We start from the raw sequence: 26,191 nt of genomic DNA on the forward strand, positions 1-26,191 counted from the left end.
AATTGTCCGTGTATTTATGTTTTAACAGCTTCTGGCGCAAAAACATCACACGTTGCGTGACTCAAAATTTGGCCGAGCGGAGGTCTGCGTCTGGTCACCGCCAAAACAAAAAAAATAATAAACCCCGGGTAAACCTAGAATCGCGCTCGGCCCATGGCCGCGCGGTTAAAAAATAATAAGCCACGGGTAAACCATGAACCGCGCTCGGCCCATGGCCGCGCGGTTAAAAAATAAAAATAAAAAAATAAACCACGGGTAAACCATGAACCGCGCTCGGCCCATGACCGCGCGGTTAAAAAAAAAAAAAGTAAAAAAAAATAAACCACGGGTAAACCACGAACCGCGCTCGGCCCATGGCCGCGCGGTTAAAAAAAAAATAAACCACGGGTAAAACATGAACCGCGCTCGGCCCATGGCCGTGCGGTTAAAAAGCAATTACGTCATTCATGGAATGTGTCGACGTTGCAACTTGGGCAGCGTGTTGAATAAGATCGTGCCTGGTATGAACTTTTCAGGGTTTTATTTCGTCCGGAGCGACAGTCTTTTTAATTTTCCCAGTATTTCCCGTATTTTTAGACAAGAGAAGTGAATTGTCGTGCTGTTTTATTGAAGCGAGTTCAGAGATCGGAAGGAAAATTTTAAAATATTTGCAAGCCAAGCAAAGAAAGTTTCAGAACGTGTAAGGATTACGTCATTGGCTGGGAAATAACCACCGCACTATGAGGTCTACATTAAATATGCAGAAACATAAACGAAAATAATATGCAGGTAAGTCGGCAATGATTGGCTGGTAAAAAAGAAAGTGACGTAAAGCAAAAGTTGTTTGACACAAAATGATTTAGGGAAAATTCCCAAAGCCCTCTCAAAATTAAGGAAGCACCTAAGCCGTTGGTTAGTCTTTCGTAACACAAGGATGTCAAGGATTTAAGCTATGTCGGAGAGTCGTATTCGCTGTTCCATCGAAGCTGATGTACAGCTCGTTATGTCGCAGAGAACTCGGGGAAAACATGTGCAATGTTGTGTTCCAGGGTGTTCTAAGAGAGTGCGCAAGTTACGTCTACATATCAGAAAGTCCCATAAGGATCGCTGTCTTTTGTCATGTTCTGATTGCCAGGCAAGGTTCGTGGGACAGAATGATTTGAATAATCATAGAAACGGATGTCCCCGCCGAGAGCATATAAGCTTAATAGGTAAGCGTAAAGCAATGTGTTTAATTATTGTAACCCGTGAAAATTTTCCAAAAAGGCTAGTGACCCATTCCAAAGTTGTCCAAAGAACTTTGCGACCCATCCAACTTGGGGAACAACGTTCTGGTGTTCCGACAGAGCAAGATTCCTGCACAGTGCCATACATTTATTATGCACGCAAGTTTGCGACTTCCGCGCGTGATGCTTGGTCTTCACGTTACGTCATCGCCGCCCAGATGGTGGTCAGGAACAAAAGAATTTCTGACTTAGCTCTCACTGTTTTGACCACCATCTGCCATTACGTGCCATTGTTATCTGAGTGTCTAGAGACTGGTTGCAACCTAGCAATTCATGATTTTTGTTTGTCAGTAATTATATGTAGGGAGAGAATTGTAAGCATAATTAATTGTATGGAGTTGTTTGGAAATCTGACCCCGCGTCTGATTCAAGACTTTTATCTATACGATTTGACAGTAATTTTCGACCCGTTCAACCCGCAAACAACTTTATCCTTCATAACGTTCTAATGTGGGTTAAAAAGCCAAACTTTATGGACAAACCCCAACGAATTAGCAACAACTCCATTTTATTTCCAATGGTGTTTTGTGAAATACACAATGTTCCTTTGTTTAAGCTGCAAAGTCATTTTTTAAGAGCCAACTTATTAGTTTACTTGGACATGCTTGGTCACAGCTACTTTGCAAAAAGCCAAATTCCAGATAACACATGGGAGATCAAACATAGCCTAGCTTGGTGCATACTTTAGCAGTGGTTTTTGAACTTGCGTCCTTTATAGCAAATACACCAAGAGAGGATCATGTGTAATTTGTGCACTCCTCGGTCGAAATATCGACCAACACTTGACTAATGTATTGGTCGACATATCGACCGACACTTGACCAATGTATCAGTCGACATATCGACCAACACTTGGCTGATATATTGATTGAGATATGTCGGTCGATATATCGACCAATATATCGACTGAGATGTCAGCTGTGTGTCAGTCGACATATCGTTGGACTATAGTTTGATTAATCGAACTCACCGAAAAGTTCCAGTTCGATTATGTTCGATTACCGAACCAATCGAACAACAATCCGACTGATTGGGTTCGATTGAGTTCAATTGATTTTTGGTTCGGTTTTGTTTGATTGACTACACTGGGTTTATACAAAGAAGCCTCTGAGAAGCAGGGGGTAGAACAGGGATATCTGTGCTGCTCAGCAGATGTTACTAACCTAGGTTAGTCACCAGTACCCAAGTATCAGTGAAGTATCGGCGGAATGTCAGTAGCCTATCAATCAACATGTTGGTCAATATGTCGACTGATATATCGGTCGAGGGGTGCACAAAATACACATGATCCCCAAGTGATAATTCTGTGGGCTGAAGATGCAACTGCACAATTTCATCCTAGCTAAATATCAACTATTATTGTTCCTTGAACTCACTATCTCTTTTCTGATTGGCCGAAAATGTACAGTGAATTTTCAAAATCAGCGCCTGTGACATCGTCCAGCTGCAGATTGTACAATAATCATGTCAAGGACACTCAAGGTCATGGGTAATCATATCATGTATGACTGCGGTGCATGATTTCTAAGGGTAATCATGTCAAGTTCGTGTGCTTTATGTTGCTTACTGTCAGTGAGGAAACAAAAACATGACTTACATTTTTTTTTGTTCAATGTACATGTATAATAATACATTTATTAGATTCGGTATTGTGATATCCAGAATAATGAAGGTCTCGGTAAGGGTTATTAGCCTCAGCCTTCGGCTTCGGCTGATAACCCCTACCACGACCTTGATTATTCTGGATATCACAAAGACCTCATCCAATAATAATTATTGTTTAAAATCAACTAAAACACTTTACTAATGGCTTCAGACAATGGTTTTGTTTGACTTTTTTATAAATGGAATAGAAATCAAATTTATAGTGATGCAAAACACTAAATCCAAAAGGTACAATTCCAGGAAATAGACAAAGTACTTTTGTGAATTGTCTCTTGTTCCAGATCACCTGATGAGGAGTCATTTAAGTTTGAAGATTTTGTTGAATTGTATGCAGGCCATTTTAATTACTTGTTTTTTGGCATCAGCGGTTCGCTCTCTTCGAAAACCGAAAAAGAGTAATGAAAGAAGAACGCCACCCATGCCACCAGACCAGTTATTTAATCTTTTGTGGTACAGATGTATTGTTCCAGTGAACAGGTTTTTGTTGTTGTTGTTCAGGTCAATCCAAATTTTGGGGGATTTTAGTATCTAGCCTACAAGACAGTACATCAGGCAACACGTAACACACAACACACAACACACACACGACAGCCAACAGTACTAAAGGGAGCTGGCTAACTGTGTGCTCCTTCCATTATTTCAGAAACATTTTTTGAAAATGTTTGCTTCAGTGACAGCTCTGCTGTTAATAATTTCATTGCCAACGAACTCCAACTTGACAAGGCCAACAGGAAAGCAGTTTCCCAGGTTGTACACTTACTGTACAAACACCTCCAAGATAATCTGCCTTCATCTTTCAGCATACAAAACCTTGTTAAGGTAAGAGTCGCCGCCTAATGTGTATTGAATGTAATAATGTAAGGATGCGTTCATAAATTAATGCACCTGAAGAGGAGAGGGTAATAAAAGTGGAATTTCAAAGTTTAATTTCAAAAAAGTGAAAGTACCAAAAATATGTGAACCCACCCCGGCTCCCCCCCCCCCCCCCCCCCATTTCCCTCGTGAGGCAGCAGAATAAGTTTTTACCCAGACAAAACTAATTGGGGTTTTGAAGATATATATCTAGATTGCCATATAAGATTTATCAAAGCCTTATAGTTGTTGTTTCCGAGTGGAGAAAGGACAAGCTATTCCATAACGGCAGCAGACCAGTTTGTCTGCATGTGCACAGAGGGAAGGTGTTGGCCTACATTCAATTGTTCATGATCTCTTGCTGATCTGCATCAATCAGCGCAGACTGAACAACTCAATGAAGTAGGTTGGTAGATCTCACTTTTTAAGGCCTGCTGATTAAAAGTAGAATAGTCTCTTCAGAATAGTTTAACACTGCATGGAAGTGAATCAAATTTATTGAAAATTAAGTGGTCAGTGAGGTCATATGCTATACTGCCACTAATTGTGAAATGCTCTAGAGAATTGAAGAATATATTGTCAATTAAAGTTGCTGAGTGGTATGTAATTCTTGTTGGTTGCAGTATTTGGGGTAGAAAGAAAGAAGAGCCTAAAATGTTGAGAAATAAAGTCATCAGTTTCCTTATGGGAATTTACTTGCAAGAGATCCAGATTAAAATCTCCCATGACTGTACAAAATTTACTACTGCGGTTGATTTTATCAATTGTCGCACTAAGATATTCTGTGAAATTGTTCAAATTCCCATTTGGGTGCCTTATATAGACTATACCACAGAGCAAGTTGGGGTGGCCAATATTTTGTACTTCAATCCACAGGGCTTCAAAATCATCAGTACTTTTTGTAAAATCTGACAAGATATTGAAATCCAAATTGTTGGAGATATAAAAACCAACACCCTCAGCATTGAGATTACTAGGTGTAATGTTATGGCAGAGATCAGAAAGATAACTTTTTATTCCAGCTAACGAGTACAAGCACACGTGTATATTCTGTCTCGTCCTACTGCGCATGCTCAAAACCTGATATGTTTACATCTCCACCCTAAAAACTTTTCCGGGTGAAAGAAACAAACTTGGTCTCTAGATTGGAACCTAAATAACGCAAGTATTGTTCAAATTGAATCCAACGCAACAAAATTCTCAGACGGCTAAGCCGAGTTGTTCTGATTAACAAAGTTTAAAGGTCCAGCCTTAATGGCTTCTTTACAACACGACCACTTCTGGTTGTCAGATGTTGGTCGGCACTTCCCTCACCAACTGTAGCTGGTTTCTGGGGTGTCTGGGGTAATCCTGGTGACGGGACTTGGTGAGATGTAAATGTAGGTGCACTGGGCTGTGGTGGATTGTCTTGGCTAGAGAGCAGTTGACCTTCAAGGCTTGGTGCTACTTGGCCTGACGGTTTTAACTGTATTCTGTTGCGCCTTAGTTCAGAACCACTGTTTGTCTCTACAATGTAGGATCTTGGCTGGTTCATTTGCTCTTTCAGTGTTGCCGGAGTCCAGGTCTTGGTTTTTGGTTGAAACACCGATCCTGGTTGGCCTGGTACTAGCTTTCGTAGCTCACGTGTGGACTTGCAATCATGCTGCTGTTTCTGAACATCTTGGCGGTGCCGCAGCTGATCTTGGTGGCATTCTTTTGCTTGTGACCGTTGGAGTCGTCCACTGCTGGGTAGTTGTGTGCGATATTCTCTATTGTTCAGTAACTTGGCTGGTGATGGTAAGTTGCTATCGACAGGCGTGGCCCGGTATGACAAGAGCGCAAGATACGGGTCCTGTCCTGCAGCCTCGGACTTCCTTAGAAGGTTCTTTACGGTTTGTACCATCCTTTCTATGAATCCATTGCTCTTTGGATACACTGGTGAGCTAGTAATGTGATTGATACCCCATTGGTCACAGAACGCTGCAAATTCCTTGCTGCTGTATTGAGGGCCATTGTCAGATACCAGGGATTCTGGTATACCATGTTCTGCAAAGATTGATTTGAGGTGGTTGATTATTGCAGCAGATGTCGTTGAGCTCAACTTTCTAACGATGGGGTATTTGCTGTAATAGTCTGCGACTAGTAAGTTTTGAGCACCTCCATAGTCGAACAGATCGCATCCAAGCCTCTGCCATGGATAACTGGGTACATTGTGTGGATGCAATGTTTCTTTTGGTTGCTGTTTGGAGAACTGTGCGCATGTCGGACAGTTCTTTGTCATCTGTTTGATGTCCCTTGATATGCCTGGCCAAAACAGGCTGTCCCTTGCTCTCAGGAGACACTTCTCTGTTCCCATATGTCCTTGGTGTATGATTTGTAACATCTGTGGGCGTAGCTTACTGGGAATTACGAGTTTGTGTCCCTTGAGAATGAGGCCATTTTCAACACTCAGGTCCTCTCTGAAGTTCCAGAACTCTTTCAGGTCTTGTGGGCACTCATTTGGATATTCTGGCCATCCATGATGCACGACATCTTTTAAGTGACTGAGTACAACGTCTTGATCAGTGTACTCTCGTACTTCATCTAGTTTGGCAGGGCTGGCTGGCAGTGTTCGAGAGATTGTGTCCAGTTCCACCACGGGGACTTCGTTGTCTTCTGCAGGGGGCTCCATGTGGCTAATCCTGGAAAGGGCGTCTGCTATCACGTTGCTTTTTCCTTGAATGTACCTGATCTCCACGTTGTATTTGGCCATTTTAAGTAGGAGCCTCTGAAGGCGTGGTGGTGCGCTCGATATGCTCTTCTTCCAGATGCTTTCGAGCGGCTTGTGGTCAGTTTCGATGACCACCTTCTTACCAAATACGTAATGGTTAAGCTTTTCAAGCGACCAACAGGCAGCGAGTAACTCTCGCTCTATGTTGCTGTATCGAGACTCAGTTTCAGTTAGTGATCGACTGGCATAGCACACTGGTTTGCCCTCTTGCGTCAACACACATCCAATGCCTTTAAGGCTTGCATCAGACTGGATTAGGTTCTCCTTTTCTGGGTCGTAATAGGCTAGGACTGGTACTTCAGTGATTGCTTGTTTGAGGTTCTGGAATGCCCTTTGGTGTTCTGGTTGCCACACGAATGGTACATCTTTTTTCATCAGCTGTCGCACAGGTTCTGACACTTGGGCTAGAATGGGTGAGAACCTGTTCAGGTAGTTAATCATGCCCAAAAAGCACTGCAGCTCTGTAAGGTTCTTCGGGGATGGCATATCACGGATTGCTTTGATTTTGGTTTCGCCAGGGCGGATCCCGTCGGGGGTCCATGTGAGCCCGAAGAAGGATGCTTCCTTCACTTTAAACTGGAATTTGTCCGGGTTAAATCTCACATTGTTCTCTCTTGCTGTGTCAAGGACAGTTAGTATGTGCTGATCATGTTGTGCTTCGCCCGTGCCATAGACAAATGTGTCATCTGCAATACCGCTGAGCCCTTCAAGTCTGCCAAAGACCATATCCATTTTTTCTTGAAACATATCTCCACTGCACGTAAGGCCAAATGGAAGTCTTGTCCATCTATGCTTTCCCCATGGGGTGTTAAAGGTGCACAGCCTACTGCTTTCCTCGTCAAGACTAACTTGCCAAAATCCACTGCGTGCATCAAGGATACTGAAGTGGGTGGAGCCGCTGACTTTCGGTATCACATCATCTATGGTTCTCACATAGTAGGGGTTGCGCTTGATTGCTTTATTGAGATTCCGAGGGTCCAAGCACAGACGGATCGACCCGTTGGGTTTGATGGTGACCACAGCAGAGTTAACCCAAGGGGTATATTCATCTTGGACCTCAACCAGAATTCCAGATTCTTTTAACTGGTCTAACTCTTCTATGTAGGCTTTCTGTAGTTGTACTGGAACCTGTCTTGGAGCATGCTGTACTGGGGGAATGTCAGGGTTAGTTTCGATGTGGTACGGGGGTCCTGGAAAGCAGCCAATTCCTGTAAAGACATCCTGATATTCTTCCAACAAATAGTCCTTTGTCAGTGGGAAGGGGTGTTGTTTGCCTCTGATGTCAAATAGTTTGACAGTATTTGCATTGGGCATGGGCTTTTCACTTTGTACAACATTCTGGGTGGTTGCATTTGTGCTGGCTGTGACTGGCCAGTTGAGCTTTAGGAGGTTCAGATCTTGTGCAGACATGTTACCAATTATGGCAGGGCCATCAACGTCAACAACTTCTGCTTGGATAACTCTGGGGTTGGAATTGTTAGGACCCTTCACATATATTTGGCAAGATCCAAGATTTGGGATCTCGGCTCCACCATAAGCAGTTAACTTCACTGTAGGTTGTTGTAAGCTTAGTGTCTCAGGGCTTAGTTGCTTGTATAGGGACTTGGGTATAATGTTTGTTTCAGCACCTGAGTCTATCTTACAGAGTGCATTCATTTGTTTTCCTTCTGGCTTCAGTGCCAAGGAGACTTCTAGCAGAGCCTTTTCTCTACAGGATACAACGTTTACACTCATGGCCAGGGGTGTTGCTTCAATTGGGCCCAGGAACACATAATCATCTAATGATTGGGTAGGCTCTGACTCAGGTATGGCATTGTTATTACTAGTAGCTTCAATCTCATGCACATCCTTCTTTTTAAGTTTTGAAAAGCATACCTTGGCAAGGTGTCCCACCTTTTGGCAGTAATGGCACGTTGCATTTCTTGCTGGGCACTGTTCATGAGAGTGAGGGCCCCAACCACAATTCCTGCAGAGCTGCGTTTTTCCTGACTTGTTGCCTTTTGGGTTTTGCCTTGATCCACCGGCTACTGGGTTCAGCTGGTCGCTTTGGAATTGGTTTCTCCTGGTTGAGCTAACAGGGTGTACTGCTGACACTACTGGGTTCATTAGCTGAAGCTGCTTGTCTGCTGATTCGTCTGCTTTTGCCATTTCTCTAGCTTTACTAAATGTCTGAGCATTTCCTTCTTTGAAACACTCCTTTCTGACATGGTCTGAATTCATGCCGAGTACAAGGAAGTCTCTCAAGAATCGATCATGATGTTCCGATGGATAGTTGGCTTCTTTGACAAGGATTCTAAGCTTTGCAATAAATTCTTCTAACGATAGTGTACCTTGTCGAAGATTGTGTAGCTCCCAGGCGGCGATCAGCTCGTTTGAGTGAGGTTTCACGTAGTTTTCGAATTTCTTCCAGTAGTTTTCCAGTTTCTTTTGTTCGTCTGCCGAGAGGCCCCAGCTGTTGAACAGCTCCACGCCGTGCTCACCGGCCCAGTAAAGCAGGTGCTTACACTGAATTTCTTCGTCAATTTTGGCCATCGGGCCCGTAAAGAGCAGTTCACAGCGTTGTTTCCACATTTTGAAGCGTGAGTATAGGTTTTCATCCGTGCTCCAGTCCATGGTTGGACCCTTGTCAATGAATGAGGCGCTGGCGGCCATGTTGTTTTCTTGAATCGATCGTACACGTGTCGTTCGGAAATTACTTCACTCTTCCACCTTCTCCAGTGTATCGAGCTAAATGGTATGTTTGGTTACTTCGCGATCCCACTTCTGACACCATGTAATGTTATGGCAGAGATCAGAAAGATAACTTTTTATTCCAGCTAACGAGTACAAGCACACGTGTATATTCTGTCTCGTCCTACTGCGCATGCTCAAAACCTGATATGTTTACACTAGGCTGTGAAATAAAGCAATATCCAGGTATATCAGTGTTTGTTATTGGTGACTGGTCTACTTTAATTTTTGTTTCAGTTAAGCCAATCAGAGAAAAAGGAAAATATAATTCTGAAAGCACATAAACCAAACTATCAAAGTTTGCTGAAAGACTTCTAATATTACAATTAATTACGGAAAAAGTTTGCCCATTTTGGAAACATTGAGCTATGTCATTATTATTATGGAAGTCATGAGTGCTATTATTAGTAAGAGAAATTTTCATCTGCAGGCATATTGAGATCAGCATCAAGAGCAGTGAGACGGGGAATATTACTCCCAACAGGCGAAGAAATACTTAATCCCGGAAGAGATTGAGATAAATCAGTTGCCTCGGCAGAGGCTTGTGATGAGCTGTTTCCATCACAATCAGGACACTTGGAGCAAACCATTAGTTAAACAAAAAAGTCATTTTACTTATCTAGTTTGGATTGATCCCTTTAGCTTTTCGATATCATCCTTGCTCTTGATGTGGAAAATTGGGGAATCATTGTTTTCTCGAAAAAGGGTAATAAAGAGGATGTTGTTCTTGTTGGTGTTTGTGAGGACAGCACACTGCACCACTTACATGCACTGCTCCTAAATGTTTATATGCCTTTTTCAAGCCTCTTGCTTATTAATTGGCTTATTAATTTATTTGTTTATTTCGCAGCTATAATGATCGAAACAACTTCTTACAGTGAATTCTGGAAACTTGCTTTTTGAATTAAGCCGAATTATCCTCCTGAATAGGCTGACTGCACTGCAAAGAATAATCTGTTCTATGCTGTGCATTGATGCAAATTTTATCAAGTGAATCCAAAATACACCATTTTACAGTTGTCTGCTCAGTGACCTGGCCTTTGAAAGGCAGTGAGGCTGCAGGTGACCTTGTTTTGATACAGACCTCGCTGGTTTTGATGTGTAAATCAAGTTGTTCTTATGCTAGCTAGTAGTGGCGTTTAAATAATAAAAGCAGAGAGGTCTGTATCAAAGTCAAGTCACTTTCAGACTCGCTTGCATCCATGGGCTACGTAACTAAAGCACAGAACTGTAAAATGGCCTATTATAGTACTTTAAAATTACCAAAGGGAGCAATACAGTAAATGTCTCAGCTTAAGGCCAAAAGTTTCACTTGATTAAGTACTGCATTTTAAGCTCACTCGCCAACGCAAATCACCACCGTCAGTTTTTCTAAAATCCCATCTCTGCTGTTATAGTGTCATAGTAACCAGGGGAACATCAGGTAACATTTCACTTCCAATGGGAAGTGCTAGTCTTTGAAATATTTTGTGCTTATGAAGTACACGAATAAAATTAATACAAGAAAACAGACAAAATCATGTTTACTCTAACCTCTTACTTTTCATCTTCCAAACAAGATAAGAGCCCCTCCCAGGGGGGTACATGTTCCCATGATCCCTTGATATTTTTGGATTTTATCCCTTGTTCCCCATTAATAAAACCCTTTGTTCCCAAATACGTTTTTAGCTCATGTTCCCTTGATCCCGAAATATTTTTGCACCGTTCCCTTGATCCCCAAAAATGTTTATCATTGTTCCCCATATTTGTTTGCTTGTTTAACCTTTCTATTCATAGTAGAAAAAATCGCTTTCGAACCGCCTCTTTCTTCTCCTTGAGGTCCGCTCATGCTGTACTTCATTGGCTGCAGTTTCTGACATCTCAACTGTCTCAGCTGCCTCTGTGACAGTTACGACTTCATTGGTATGGTGAAGCACATCAAGGAGAAGGATAAGATCACCTTCTTCAAGCTCTAGGATATCTTCATGGTAGTTATAGCAGGTTAGGGCACAAACAATGTTGCTTACATCGACATATCTCTCTGCATCTTCCGTGAAAAGCACTGGATTGAAAGGATCTTGAATGAACACTTGGCTTTCACCCTCTTCATGCCAACACTCACATTCTCTTGCGGACAGGCCATTATGAACAACTGACGAGTATCACTGGAATCAGCTTTAACACAGACAATCTGGCTTTGTTTGTAAAAAGTCTCTGTTGTTTCCCTATGCGGTACTGAGACTGCTGCTGCGTCACTCAGCACTGTGAAATCTAGGGGCTGTACAGTCGGAGAGTCAGTTGCATACAGATTTATGGGCAGAGTTCCTGGATTTTCCTTTGTTGTCATGTTTCGCACTGTTTTCTGGGGGACACTCTGACCATACATTGCTCTCCAGTTCCTCATTTCACTCACTTGCTTCTCGGATAGTTTGTGTGCCTTTGGAGGGCATAACTTGGGTAAATCCTTGTAATGTGTGGTGGTGAAAACCTGTGGGTAATAGGACTTGGGAGCTGTGAAGTAAGCAAATGGTGTAAAACATTGCCTCTTCAACCGTTCCTTGATTGCCCTGCTGAATCTGTAATCGAATTCAAGCTGTAGGGGCATGTCAGTGGCACCACTTCTCATTTCTGAAAATGTGTTTTCGACGACAAGCGTTAGAAAACTTTTGATACTAAATTTGGTGGTAAGGCTTGGATTAAAACGGTCCAGCAGGTCCTTGATGTTACACAGAGACTTCAGGATCCTTCTGTCATCTTCCGTGACAACAGATGAAACAATTCCTTGAGGACCTTGTGTCGCAGCTGTGGTACCAATAAGGCTCATAACCGCATCAACACACTTTTTGTCAAAGGAGTAAACTTGCTCTAGTCTCTCGATTGCCTAGGAGATCTCTACTGTGACCGAGGTGCTTTTCTTTCAAGATGCCTTGCGAAGCTCGTAATAATAATCATTTCGAAATAATCTCGCCTGACACTCAAGTTCGTGATAGATTTTATATTTTAGGGGTTCGGAAAGTTAAAAAAAAACATATTATTGAAAATAGATTGGTATTCCCTTGTTCCCAAAAATCTACTCAAGAGTTCCCTTGTTCCCTGAAAATAAACTGAACATATCCCCTGTTCCCTGAAAATAAATGCTCCAGTTCCCTTGTTCCCTAAAACCCCTGAGAGAGGCTCAGATAAGGACAGCGATCTCAAAAATATGTTTGTCAGAAAGCAAATGAAAATCAAATTGTACGGTATAAAATTGGTTTGTAGGGGACAATTTAATTTTGCAAATTAAAGATTGAGACATGTAAGGGTTATTCTCTAGATCCTGAGTTTTTACCGCAAGACTTTGAGAAACCATGCTCTCACAAATGCATTTTTCTGTGTCGTGGGGGCATAATTTTGCAGGTATTTTGCTTATTTGGACTTTCAGTGGTCATAATGTAGTGTTGAGTCAAATCCCAAACAGGATATAGAAAACTCATTAATTCCTACATTTCTTCACGGAGGCAGCATGGCCGAGTGGTTAGGGTGCTGGATTTGCATGCGGTGGCCCTGGGTTTAAAACCTGCTCTGGCATCGTTTCAGCCTGCTGTGTTTTTTTTCAAGATATGCTGTATTGTTAATACATATCCCTTGTCCTTCCAACACAATTAATTCAGGGAGGCTCTGCCGGAAAGGGAACAGCTGTCAAGGACAAAGCAGACATCGACTGTGTGGTTTTTCTCAACAAGGTGGAAACCATGAAAGAGCACAAACGTAGTTTGCAGGAAACAAAGGACCGCCTGGAGTCATGCCTCAAACAGAGTCCCTATAAAGACCAGATCACCTTTGATGAACAGACGCCCTTTGCCGTGAAATTCAAATTTCGTCTAGATTTGTCTCACGAATTTAACATTGACTTGCTGCCGACATTTACAACTGATCAAACTCGAGGTAAAATAGAATTTTAATCTTCCTTTAACCCAACCTCAATACGAGTCCATTGTATGTCAGTCATGTAGAGACTAGTCCCCTTTTGGCCAGCCTCCCTGCAGCCCTTTTTGCAGTTTAATTTAGTCCATAATGAAGTCTATTTGATTGCAATTTCATTGTTTCGGGGAATACATAAACTTTTGAACCATGTGAATTAGCTGTGTGTAAATTTACGTTGAATCAAGCCAAGTTAATTAGAATGTCTTCTTTTGCACTTTGCAGATCAACTGTACAAAGAAATGACTTGTAGAAGGAAAAACAAGGGTTATTACTCAGCTCATTTTGTGAGCTTACAAAGGGAATTTGTCAAGGATCAACCGCCGATTGTGAAAAACTTAATCCGCCTTGTAAAGTACTGGCGCAAAACCTGCATTGAAGACAAAAGCACTGGTAAAACTAGACTGCCATCTTCGTATCCACTGGAGCTAATCACCATAGCCTGTTGGGAGAAGGCTGGAGAACCATTATTTGACATTCGGGTTGGTTTTACAGCTGTTCTTGAACAGTTGGTCGATTATTGCCACATTCACTTCATTTGGTATAAATACTACAATGAGACTCTCGCTAAGAGAGGAATGAGGAGGATGAAGATGAGTGAAAGGTTCGTTTTTGTTCCTGTACAGGGAAAATCCCAAGCAAGACCCAGGTGGGAAGGGGGTGGGGGGAAATGCCCATATAAAAGCGATGGGGGTGATCATTGTACCTTTTAGGGGATCAAATTTGTGAATTTGTGAATTTTGTGAATCCCTCGGGGGGAAGCAAGACAGCCTAAATGGCGTTCAGATAAATCAAAGGTAAAAGGGTAAGCTGAAAGCCATGAGATGCACGCTAAGGCGACAAAGGTAGAACAGCACTAGGCTCAACATTTTTTGCAGAAAAAAAGCCTAGTGCCGCTCTACCTTTGTCGCCTAAGTGTGCATCTTGTGGCTATCAGCTGACCCTTTTTCCTTTGATTTTACATATTAAGCCACATCCCACATTTATACTATTCTTTGAAATTTAGATAGTTACGATAGACACCCACAGACAGATAGTGAGACAAAGGATGGCGGAATGAAAGTCAAGTAGTCAGATAGAGATACAATCAGCCACCCAGTCAGAAAAACAGACAGACAGACAGGCTTACAGAAAGGCAGACGGAGAAAGTCAGCTAAATAGGCAAACAATCAGAAAAGTAGACAGTCGGTTAGTCAGTCAATCAGTTAAAAATACAGAGCTTGAGAGTCTGAGAGACAGCGACTGACAAATTTCATTTAACCCAAAGGTAGACAGCTGGGGGTTGACACACAGACTGCCACACATGCAGACAGTATAATCAGACATTAGACATACCAAGCAGAACGTTAAGCAGAAACAATGAGAGATTTCTTAAGAAATATGGTCTTACATAATCAGAAATAATCTTAGTAATAAGAATAACGTCAGTGTTGCTTACCGCATGATACTGGACTGAAATACTGTGTTTTTCCACGCAGCCTACCATTTGTTCTGGACCCTGCCAACCCAACCAACAACGTATGCAGTGCTAGTGATGCCAAGGGATGGAAAATCGTGGCAGATGTGGCTAGAATGACACTTCAGAGGCAGCCAGTGAAGATCTCCTTCGATAAAAACTGGCAAATAAAATAGGTTCAAGACATTCATAGGTCATAAATAGGGGTGGACTGATACCGATACCAAATACTCGATATCATCGATTCTCGCGGTTTCTTAAAAAGTATCAATACTTTTGGGAAATATCGATCGTTTCGATCTCTTTCAATACTGCACACGTGACTTCTCACTGAAATATTCCAGGCTGTTTCAGAGCCCTAAATCAACAGTTTTCTCATTAGTGGTGTTGTACTGCACTCGAAGGAACAATCGCAGCCTTGTAACTTCCATCTAGAGGTGACGTAAATACCTGGCATACAAGATAGTTCTGGGAGTCTGAGTTCTTTTTGGTACCCACAGAAGAAAGTAAAGATGAAACACTTTTGCTATGGTTGTTTTTTTTTTTAATGGACTATTAAAAGGCTTCCAGCGCTTAATTGATAACATCAGAGAAAAATCTCGAATGATGACGTCACAGTATTGATATCGATATCGAATATCGAAAAAAAAAAAAAAGGGAAAATATCGGTAAATATCGTTCTCGTATGGTATCGATTTGAAAAACTGGTATCAACCCACCACTATAGTCAAAAACAAGTCACTTCGCTCTGCATTGTTTTGAAGTATTTAATGAACACACTTGTTCTGGAGTGTATTGTCAACAGCAGAGCTCCCAGTCCGAAGCGCGTGCAAGCGGAGCACCATAGCAAAAGAATATGTATCCATGCGATTTAATTTGTATTGTCAGGCAAGTGTGCATCCATACTCTCTGATTGGTTTTCACGCATACGTGTGTAATGCGTGCTGAGCCGACAATTTCTCTTTAAATACATGTGCTCTTAACTAGGAGCTCTGCTGTTAAACTTGCCTATCTATGTATATTAACTGACTATTTGGTTAAAAGGTATAACTTCTAGGTTGGTGGGCGTAACCACCTTAAACAATTTAACAAAGCCGACACGCAGTCGAGGGTTTGCATAACTTTAGAGAATCTTTAACAAGTTCGAGTCCTTCCTATGAAACTCGTGACAATGACAATTAACTGTCACGAGAGAAAAAGGCTCCCCCAAACTGCAACTCAATAAATAATGATACGAGTCTATATTCATAATGGAATCGCAAACCTACTTTACAATCGACATGGTTATTGGCGTTAGAATTACCAACACGATGACCAAACAAAGGATTCAGTTTGAGACTCATAAGATATTTAGTTCACTTACCATCGAACGGGTATTCATAGACAAATTCAGATATTGTTTCTGGGTTGCATCTAGTCAGATAATAGGAATCCATCGAAGTATTTTTACGAGGATGAGGATTTACGGACTAAGAGCTAGATGAAAACGATCTTTCTTTCCGAAACCTTGTCCTTCCTTCCAAATATGGTTATCAATATAATTCAATCTAATTATTTATGTTTAAGGTGCAAATTATAGATACAGTACAGAATTTACATTGGGGAAAGTTTTGAAAGGAACATCTGCCCAGATGTAGCAAATAGACTAATTGGTCGATCTATTCATAAGTATAATAGATTTTGCATTTCAAAAGTAGCCTTTTATTGGTTCAAAATTTTCAAAAAGTTAATCTGGATTTTTAATTATAACTTGAACCAATGAAAATAATTAATACATTAATCTTTCGCATGGAAAACTAATTTTGTCTTCATGCACAATACATGTCTTTTGTACTAGAAAACAATAGCGAAAGACAACTGTATTTACCCAAGTTAGTATATAAGTAACGCGAAAACTGTTGTAAATCAATTATCAAGATCAGCTTATACTCTGAGTTAGTATGAAGTACTGTCAAGAATAAAGAAGATTTGTTGAGTTCCAAAGAAGTTTCCTGGTTTTCTGCTGTGTCGTCGCTGGAGTAGAGCATAGAAACAAGTTCCCTGTGCCTCTGGCATCACGTAACGAGTGCCGGCTGTTAAGCCAGTGGTTCAACCGAGTCATTCTCCATTTCGTAACGCTCCTCAGTGAAGATCACTCTTTGCCGAACCATTTATCCGTTCACCCGTCAAGTGTTTTAGCTGTTAACCGAGACATTTGCCAAGCTCCCAAGTGCGGGCAAATACGCGACCAGTGGGCCATAAAACTTATCGTTACGCAATTGATATTCAATTCGTTTTCACTGTTCTGAATTTTTTGAAATCACTATCTTATGGTGTTTTTTCTATTGTTAAATTGTCTGATCATTAACGGTCTTAACGTGCTATTAACCCTCGGGGGGAGGGGGGTACTCCCTTATGTGGGCTATAAAGGTATGTGCGGCCCCAAAGAGTAGGGTTTTTCGGCCGTTTTGGTCAGAAATAAGGTATCGATTTTGGCCGTTATGGTCTTAAACAGGGTATGGTTTTAGCACTCTAGTCTTGAATTGGGTAAGTTTCTTAGAAGAAGCTACTTTTTCATCATTATCAATAAGACCATCAACAAAAGCCCTTCATAGCTTATGTCTGGGGAAACTGTGCCAGCGGCAACGGTCATAAATAGGGTATCAAAGTTTTGGCCAAGTCATAAATAGGGTAGCAAAAATCTCAGATTTTGGTCATAAATTGGGTAAGGGTTTTGGAATGTGGGCCGCACACCCCCGCCCAACTTTTCTGGGAGTACCCCCCGAGCTATTCGCTCTAAGAAGCGCTACTGAAAAGCCGGCAATATTTCCTCGGCATTCCGCCAGACATATACAGGCCTTTGCCATGCAAAACTGAGCATAGGAATAGGATATTAAAAGCAAGCTAATACTCGACCATCATGCGTGCATATCACACGTACAGCAGAACTGCTTTAGGTGATATATTATTAAACACTGACCCCTGTCAATGGACTACCCCGATGGACTACCTAAATAGATTACCCTCAACAGGACTTAACCTTGGAGTCTTTTGTTTTTTGCTAGCTACACCTACGAAATTTAATAGTAAACTATTTTAAAATTCAAAGTTCTTTCTTCGAAAAATAGCTCGAAGTCATTCTACTTCCCTCAATAGCAATGTTTGATCGCCGATCCAAGATTAATGATCAATTTAAATAAATTGTCTTGAAGATCACTTAACCAGTTAATCCTGACTCAAGCACAATAAAATAAATGGTACAGTTGAGAGCTCTCTGTGATTTGTTAATGTTTAAGCTTCCTCCTCCTATCCAGGAAAGTTCAAACGACGTGGGAATGTCTGTGGCAGTTAACCGAACAATAATTTTTTTTTTTTCTGGGGGGCGGGGGTGGGGAATCCGAAAGAGAGGAAGCAGAATGTCTCATATTACACGTAGAAGTATCCAGCTGTTGAAATGAGCTTTGATGTCCTAGTAATCTTTTAATTTCTAGTAATCACTATCTTATGATGTATTTTTCTATTGCTAAATTGTTGATCATTAACGTGCTATCAACATGCCGCTCTAAGTAGGCGCTATAAAGCCAATATTTCCTCGGCATACTCCGCCAAAGACATATACATGCTTTTGCCACGCAAAACTGAACATAGAGAAGAGGAAATTAAGGACGATGCCTACTTTTGTTAGTGCGCACACGTTCTGCGCATCACGCAAGGCATGGTTTAAGCGCCACGCGCGCGCTGGGTTGACATGACGCAATAGGCCCTTTGCAGCTAAGCCACCATGTGACCTACTTTTCATAAAATTATGGGTTACAACTTAACAAATGCCAGAAATGGAAAAAGCATGTCGAAAATATCAAAATGGCCAAGTTTGAGGCCCCCATCATTAAGGAATGAGATTTTATGACAGTCTGAATTTTTAAAAGAATAAGAAGATTTGTATGGAAAAAGTTGTTGGAGAGCAAGGTCTTGCTCTCCAGCAACATTTTCCATACAAATCCTCTAAATTTTCCGAAAATTCAAGCTGTCGTATTAACTTACTCTTAATGCCAGGGGCCTCAAACTTGGCCACTTTGGTATTTTCGATGCGCTCTTTACATTTCTGGCATTCTTTAAGTTATAGCCCATAATACAAAAATGTTTTAGGAAAAATTTGGTCACGTGGCCCCAGCTGCAAAGGGCTTATCAACTACGCTACCAAGTACACGACTAAAGACGACTAAATTGAACGCAAAATTTTCCTACTGTGACCAAATCAAGTTTAATGAACCTGTACTTAAACCAGGAACACCAGAACAGCAGCATATCGCTAACCACGGAGTGTTAACGTCTTCCAGCTGAAAAACTAGCTGTTATCTGTCGAAAATTATACTGAAATCTAACTGTAAACATGTACCTGCAGATGGCGTAGTGCGCGCGCAAAACAAGTGCGAGATACGCAAATGTTTTACTTACTGGGGAAGTGACAGGGAAAAATGTAACGGGTACCGTAAAAAGTTTCAAAAAGGATCAATAACTTTAAAAGACGCGTGGTTACCCCTATATTTTATGTTACGAAATGGAAGTGGCAAGCCTATTCAGCACGTGATTAGTTTCTGGGTGTGAGCAAAAGATATTTAGACTGTATTTTAGTTGAAACAGAGGAAGGCTGTCAGAGAAGCTAAAAGTACTGTTGCAACGATTTTGTTATTAAAAACATACCAAAAATGGTTTTTATGTTACCATTAACCATGTAGTTTTCAGATCTTTATAAATGTGTTTGCTTTTCTGTATGTAAAGGCGAATTCTAAAGAAAGCTGTGAAGAAATATCCTCTCCTTCTATTTTCAGAAAAATGCTGATGTCAGCATTTTTGTTGAGATTCATGGCTAATTATCTCGAAAAAATGCGTGGCTACCCCCTTTTTTCTTTGTGGATTCCAATAGCCCTTGCAAAGATCTACTTTTTCCGCGTGGTCCTACGCTGGCGCAAAAACCTTTGTATTTAGTAGGCACCGTCCTTAAACACAAGCTAATACTCGACCATCATGCGTGCGTATCAAACGTACAGCAGAATTCCCTCAGGAAATTACTCGTAGAAGTATCCAGCTGCTGAAATGAGCTATGCTGCTATAATAGTAATCTTTCAGTCAGTACATAAATAACGCTTCAATTGGCTGAAACACCTGCAAATAACATATGTATTTGCCAGTCAAATAAGTGGACACTTGTTACATTTTACGGTAGCATGGTTAGTGTAGCGCTATGCATCGTGCGGGATGAAAACCAATAAAAGAATGCAGTAGAGGATCTGGGGGGGCGCCCCCCCCTTAGTTTGGGTAAAAAAAAAACTGAAGAAATCACAGAAGGAAGTATAGCCGGCAGGGCAGGCAAAACAAAACCGCCGCCCCCTTAGCTCAAGGTCTGGATCCGCCACTGGAATGATTTGTGTGAACTTACCCAAAGGGTTGTTAAAAACACTGTCAGAATTTCCTTCACCTTCTCAGTGCCTTATAATCCCCGTTCTCTGGCCTTGTTTTTCCTATACGTCCTATAGGATTGTCGAGCTTCTTTATAATCATAATTTGGGCAGTTAACGAGGCGTCAGTTTACGGATTTCGAGAATCTTGGGCTCTCTCAGAAATGAATGCTTCGAGTGTCCTAAAATAACCCGTTAAGTCAAGACCTTTGTTTTCCTTTGGTCTCAGAATTCAGAAATAAGGGCACGCTTTAAAGAATCGGTAGCTTTTCGTGGGTGAGACTGAAGGAAGCTAAGGGTATTTCCGTCAAGTATTCCAAGCAGGGTGGCCTTCGATGTTGGATCCATAACGGGCTGTTAATCAACAGTAACTGTGTTCTTTGTTTATATTGTGTTTGTAGCTGGCTCAGTGAATGACTGTTTCATTACTTCTGTTGACTTTCGAATTCGAATTTAACTGTTTTTTACATAGAAAGTGCCAGACCCAATATTCCCAATCTGAAATGATAAGTGTTTTGCGGATTCCGACACGTTTTGCGGATTCCGAAGTGACTTTGCCACCTTTATTACAGGGCTTACTCAGGGACTCTTATTTTCAATAAGATAACGGTAGTCACATTCGTAAGCGGGTACAGGGAATTCCCTGGAGGAAAACGTATGGCTACTAAGTTGTATCCTTGGGCTGGCTTTTTACGAAAGCCTTAGCCTTGAGCTGCACCCTTCCATGTTCACGTTGTTTTGGTGTCCTTTATGGCCCTGGCCCTGAAAAATTCTCTTCGGGAGTGGTCGAGTAAGATGTTTACCTTTTTGTATTAACCAGAACAGGTAGAGAAGAATTCTGCTGGTTTTTTAAACAAGAAAAGCTGATAGGTTTTTACTTTTCAAAGTATTTTCATTGATATGATTGCGCCGAAATGACCACGCGTGCTACATAAATTAGCATACTTTTACTCTAGAGACCCTCGTAATACCCATGGGTATTGAGCAGAGAATTTATACGCTCTCCACACTTGAGATCGTTCTGTTACTGCACTCTAAGTACATCCAAAGGCTGATCACGGGAAAATAATGCCCTATCGCTTAGCTGGGCTTAGCCAATCGGAATAAGAAGGGATAATCAACTTTTTGTTCACTCATAATTATCTGTATCTATAATATGGTCCAGCTTTGAATCACCCCCTACCTAGAAAAAGCTCAAGGCACTTAACAGCTGCAGCTGAAAGGAAAGCATTGAAGCCCATTTCTCCAATATGAGAAATGGGTGATGATGCTGATGATGATTATCATGAATTTGCTCATTTTGAATAATACTTTTTTCGTCACATGCAAGCAAATGAACAAAAAAAGAATCTTTTGTTGAAAAATTAAAAAAAAAAGAAAAAATAGACAATGATACAAACCGCAACCCTGCATCTCAACTGGTTATTGTACCATGTTAGATGGGTTAAAAATACAATAATGGCCCTAGAACAACACCCCCAGAGGAAGCAAAGTCAACTAAAATCATGGGTGGGGGTGGGGGTGGGGATCCAAACCATGAAACTTTCCTAGGGAGGAGTGCAGATATTTTCTGCAACAACAATGCAATATGGTTGCCATATGCATCTGAAAATGTTGTGCTAAGTGAGTGGTTTCAGAGTCCCAATAGCTCACCCCAAGCCAAAACTTCACAGAGGTATTACACCACCTCCACACACCATTCCGGTTTCAAGCATAGATTCAGGTGGATGATGCTACATTTTAACTGTCGCAACATACAATGGGTTCTCAAATCACTGTTTCAATGTAAAACATCCATCACAGAATCTGTATGAAAACGACATTTAAATAAAACCGTTGACGCCGGAAAAGGCATCAATATTTATCCCAAGTAATAGTGCATGGAAAAAAGCAACAGTAAACAGATGCTATTAAACTTCAAATGTACATGTATTCAGGAGCTGTGGCCTGTGCGATTTTTAACCAATTAATTATTTAATCAATTAGTATTTAACCGCACGGTCATAGGCCGAGCGCGGGTTTATGTTTTTGACCAGACCCAAACTTCCACTCGGCCAAATCATGAGCGGGACTTCGAATATCGCAACTGATGATGTTTATTCGCCCAAAGCTGTCACTACAGTAAAACGTTAATGTACTGAAAATTTTATGAATATTCTACTCTTTGTTTAGTACAAAATATATTGGCTTTTTGTTATTGAAGCGCTTGTTTCGAGGCGAGTATTTAATACATAAAAAGCAATTACGTCATTCATGGCAAGTGTCGACGTTGCAACTTTCTCTTGGGCTGCGTGTTGAATAAGATCGTGCTTGTTTTGAACTTTTATTTCGCCAGGAGCAACATTCTTTTTAATTTTCCAAGTAATTTCCGTATTTCTAGACAAAAGAAGTGAATTGTCGTGCTGTTTTATTGAAGCGAGTTCGGAGATCGAAAGGAAAATTAAATATTTGCAAGCCAAGCCAAGCAAGAACGTGTCAGAACGTGCAAGGATTACATCATTGGCAGGGAAATAACCACCGTACTAAAGATAGCCGTGGATAACGTTATTCTTGAATTATGTGACTCGTGTGAATCTTTGGAATGTGCGCTGCGTTGCGACTGTAGCGCTAAGAAAACAGTTAAATTTTAAAAGCGCAGTTATAAGATCTAAAAGATCTTCTTGTTTCATTCTAAAAGAAGACAGGGAGATTTTGTTGTCAATTTGGCATGGGGTCCACATTAAATTGCAAATGTATGCATGAACATAGAAGAAAATTGGAAAATTAAACGAGACTTACCTGGAAGTTGAAGTTTGATTGAAATTCTACCGTGGCATTTGCAGGAATGAGGAGGTCACGTGAGATAGCAAGCATGTGATATCCGAGCTCAGTCTTGAAAGCAGTTTGGTGTGGCTTTGATGGTACAGGAAAAGAGGTCACTATGAAGAGCGTAAGGGCCCATGGGATGGGTGGGATGTGACCTCCTCATTCCTGCAAATGCCACGGTAGAGTTTCAATCAAACTTCAACTTCCAGGTAAGTCTCGTTTAATTTTCCAATTCTACCTCGCATTTGCATACAATCGGAGGTCACGTGAGATTTCAAAGCTCAAAGCCACAGCAAATAACAGGCATAATAACTGTAACACCATGGCATGTACTTTAATGATACTCCTTACATGACATGTACCATTACCAAATGCTAATGTAAACACAATGAAACAGAATATGATATGGTGCCACTGCCAAAGCATGCAAAGCTGCAAACACAGAAAATTACTGGCTACTGCTAGTAAGGATAGCCTCTGCGAAATTACTTTCATTTATGATAGGGCGATCATAAAATTTTGCAAAGGTTGAATCTGAGCGCCACCCAGCAGTGTTCATAATCTCATGAATAGGTACATTAGCAGCTTTAGCAGCTGACGTTGCTGCACCCCTAGTGCTATGGGGTTTGAAAACTGAAGTATTGATTCCTGCATCCTTCATAGTTTGTCTAACCCATCTAGATATTGTGTCCTTAGAGGCAGGTCCATGAGGTGCTACATAGCAAATCAGCAGCTGCTTTGTGCTTTTTCTAAGAGAGGCTGTCCTTTCAATATAGACTGTCAAAAGTTCAACAACACAAAGTCTTTTATCCACATTATAACTGGTTAAGGTGATAGGGGATAAGTGTCTGTTCTGGCCACCTTTTGCACTGGTTTGCTTCAAGAGAGAGGAGATATGGAATATATACTTTCCAGGCGATGCACGCATTTCCTCCAGAGATAACTTTTGAAGAGTCTGGGTTCTCTGTGCTGAGAGGAGTGCCATAAGCATGACTAGTTTCTGAGTGAGTTGCTTAAGTGACAAGTTTCCCGTGGTTGGATAAGTTTTTAAATGGTTGAGCACAATCTGTGGATTCCAAGTCTCAGTATAGCGAGGCAGGGCTGGTTTTTGATTGAATAAACCAGACATAAACTGTGACACTAGTGGGTGATCACCCACTTTTACGCCATCTATTTTGATGAAGGTTGACAAGGCACTCCGAGCAGTTGCTACCAGACTATATCCAAAACCTGTTGCAGGGTTGGGTTCATTGGACTGATAGAATTGTCACTACTAAACTTAACCCAGGCTGAAACATATGTATGATATTGCTTACGGGTCCCTGATCGCCATGATTCCAAGATGGTGTTCAAAGGCTCCCCTGTTACGCCTTGATTAATTAATGATGACTGGACACAAGACATCCATGAAGCTGAAGTTTGGGGAACAGAGGGTGAACTTCTTCTGGTTGATGGGGCAATGTTAAGAGTCTTCTTGTGCATCTTGATTTTTACCGGTGGAGATTTCATTAACTGAAGCAGGAGTGGATACCAGAACTGTGTTGGCCAATGTGGGTAAACTAGGATGGCTGTTGTTTTGCTCTCTTGTATGAACTGAAGGACTTTGCCGATGAGACTAAATGGAGGGAAACAATAGATAAGGTTATAGTGGGACCAATCTATAGTAAAGGCATCAATAGCTACTGCCCCTGGATCTGGTCTCCAGGCTATATAGTGGGTTGTCTTGTGGTTTAGCCTTGACGCAAACATATCAATATCAGGCTCACCCAGCTTTGATTTTAATTCATTAAATGCAGTTTGGTCTAGCGACCATTCAGTATTACTACTGTGGAATTCACGGCTAGCCTTATCTGCTTCTGTGTTTAGTTTCCCTGGTAAGTGGGAAATTGATAGTGTTAGCTCTCGATCTATGCACCACATAAAGATTTCCCTGGTGATGTCATTGCAACTGCAAGATTTTGTACCGCCCATATTACGAATGTATGAAACAGCAGTAGTATTGTCACAAAGGATTTTTATGTGGCGATTCCGCATATGGTTGCAGAGGGCCTGCAAGGCGAGATGAATGGCCTTCAATTCCAAAAAGTTAATATGTAGTTGGGATTCTTGGTGTGACCATCTGCCACCCGCTACAGATGATGTGCCCTCAATCACCCCTCCCCAGCCCTTAAGAGAGCTGTCAGTCATGAGAGTTAGGTCTGAAGGTTTAGGCGTGATGGCTTGGGGGAGTTGATCAACATTGGTGATCCACCATGAAAGGTCCTGTTTTGCTAGAGGGGAGAGTGTCATTTTCCCCTCCAAGTCCCATCCATTGTTTTTTAGAGCATATGTCTTGTCATTTTCTAGAGACCTATAGAACAGAGGTGCATACTGAACTCCTTCAAAGGCTGAGACCATGAGGCCCACTACAGAGGCCACATCTTGAATTGGAATGGGTCCTTCCAGATGTGCTAGATTGTGACACTTGGATTTGACAATGGCTGCTTTTTGAGGGATCATAGAAATGATCATGTCCTTAGAGTTCAGTAAGAATCCCAGGACTTTGGCAATCTGGGTTGTGACACACTTCGATTCGTGAATTGTAAATCCCAGTGATCTAAGCAAAGCAACTGTTTCAGCCACAACTTGCTCTAATTCATGAGGTGTTTTTGCTAGCAAAAGGATGTCATCTATGTAGCCTACTATCAGATATCCTTTTGACCTCAATGTTGCATATACTGGCTTCGTGAGCTTTGTAAATACTCTAGGGGCCGATGCAAGGCCATTAGGTAAGCAGGTGAACTCATAAAGAGATCCTTTAAACTCAAATCTGAGAAATTTCCTGTGCTGAGGGTTTATGGGCACAGAATAATAAGCATCCTTGAGATCTAAAACTGCCATCCAATAGTCTTTTTTAAGTAATTGTACTGCTGACTGGAGAGATTCCATTTTAAAATGGTGATATGTGACATACTCATTCAATCTTTTAAGATTTAGGATGAGTCGATGACACCCATCTTTCTTGGGCCGAGTAAAAACTGTGGATATGAATTCAGTGTCACAATGTGTAGTTTTGTTAATTACTCCCTTCTCTAGGAGTTTATTTATCTCTCCAGCAATGATGAGATCATCGCCGTTAGAAAAAGTAATATGTGGCACAGCTGACTGACATGGTGTGCTTTCAAATTCAATGAAATAGCCTGACACAATCTCAAGGATGCTTGGGTCTGTGGTAATAGATCTCCAGTTAGAGATGTGTTTAGCTATATTACCAGCAACAAAATTTGAAACAGCATTTACCATGTTAGCTTCGTGG

The 26,191-nt window shown here is 41.3% G+C and overlaps 1 protein-coding gene, 1 long non-coding RNA gene and 1 pseudogene across 2 annotated transcripts; 2 read left to right on the forward strand and 1 right to left on the reverse strand.

The window, feature by feature from the left end:
- The first annotated feature begins 469 nt into the window (after positions 1–469).
- On the forward strand, positions 470–16,642 carry LOC110065133 (2'-5'-oligoadenylate synthase 1-like). The gene is made up of 5 exons (XM_089279121.1): positions 470–1,190; positions 3,574–3,749; positions 12,891–13,164; positions 13,426–13,804; positions 14,679–16,642. Exons 1-5 carry the CDS (start codon positions 932–934, stop codon positions 14,830–14,832), a joined length of 1,242 nt encoding a protein of 413 aa, XP_089135247.1. The 5' UTR covers positions 470–931; the 3' UTR covers positions 14,833–16,642.
- A 554-nt stretch (positions 16,643–17,196) lies between these two features.
- LOC149096999 (uncharacterized) lies at positions 17,197–22,017 on the forward strand. Its single transcript, XR_016204294.1, has 2 exons — positions 17,197–17,295; positions 21,767–22,017. It is a non-coding gene; the product is annotated as an uncharacterized LOC149096999 (long non-coding RNA).
- A 1,188-nt stretch (positions 22,018–23,205) lies between these two features.
- Positions 23,206–26,182, reverse strand: LOC149097000 (uncharacterized; annotated as a pseudogene).
- Positions 26,183–26,191: the final 9 nt, after the last annotated feature.

Source organism: Orbicella faveolata, unplaced genomic scaffold, assembly GCF_042242905.1.
Source record: "Orbicella faveolata isolate gen_17 unplaced genomic scaffold, um_ofav_v1 contig_47, whole genome shotgun sequence".
In the NCBI taxonomy this organism is placed as follows: Eukaryota; Metazoa; Cnidaria; class Anthozoa; order Scleractinia; family Merulinidae; genus Orbicella; species Orbicella faveolata.

Excerpts from the sequence above, each read along its gene's own strand:
- LOC110065133 (XM_089279121.1), top strand. The coding sequence starts at position 932 with ATGTCGGAGAGTCGTATTCGCTGTTCCATCGAAGCTGATGTACAGCTC. Across the intron at positions 1,191-3,573 it reads AGAGCATATAAGCTTAATAG|AAACATTTTTTGAAAATGTT; the intron begins GTAAGCGTAAAG and ends CCATTATTTCAG. Across the intron at positions 13,165-13,425 it reads TACAACTGATCAAACTCGAG|ATCAACTGTACAAAGAAATG; the intron begins GTAAAATAGAAT and ends TGCACTTTGCAG.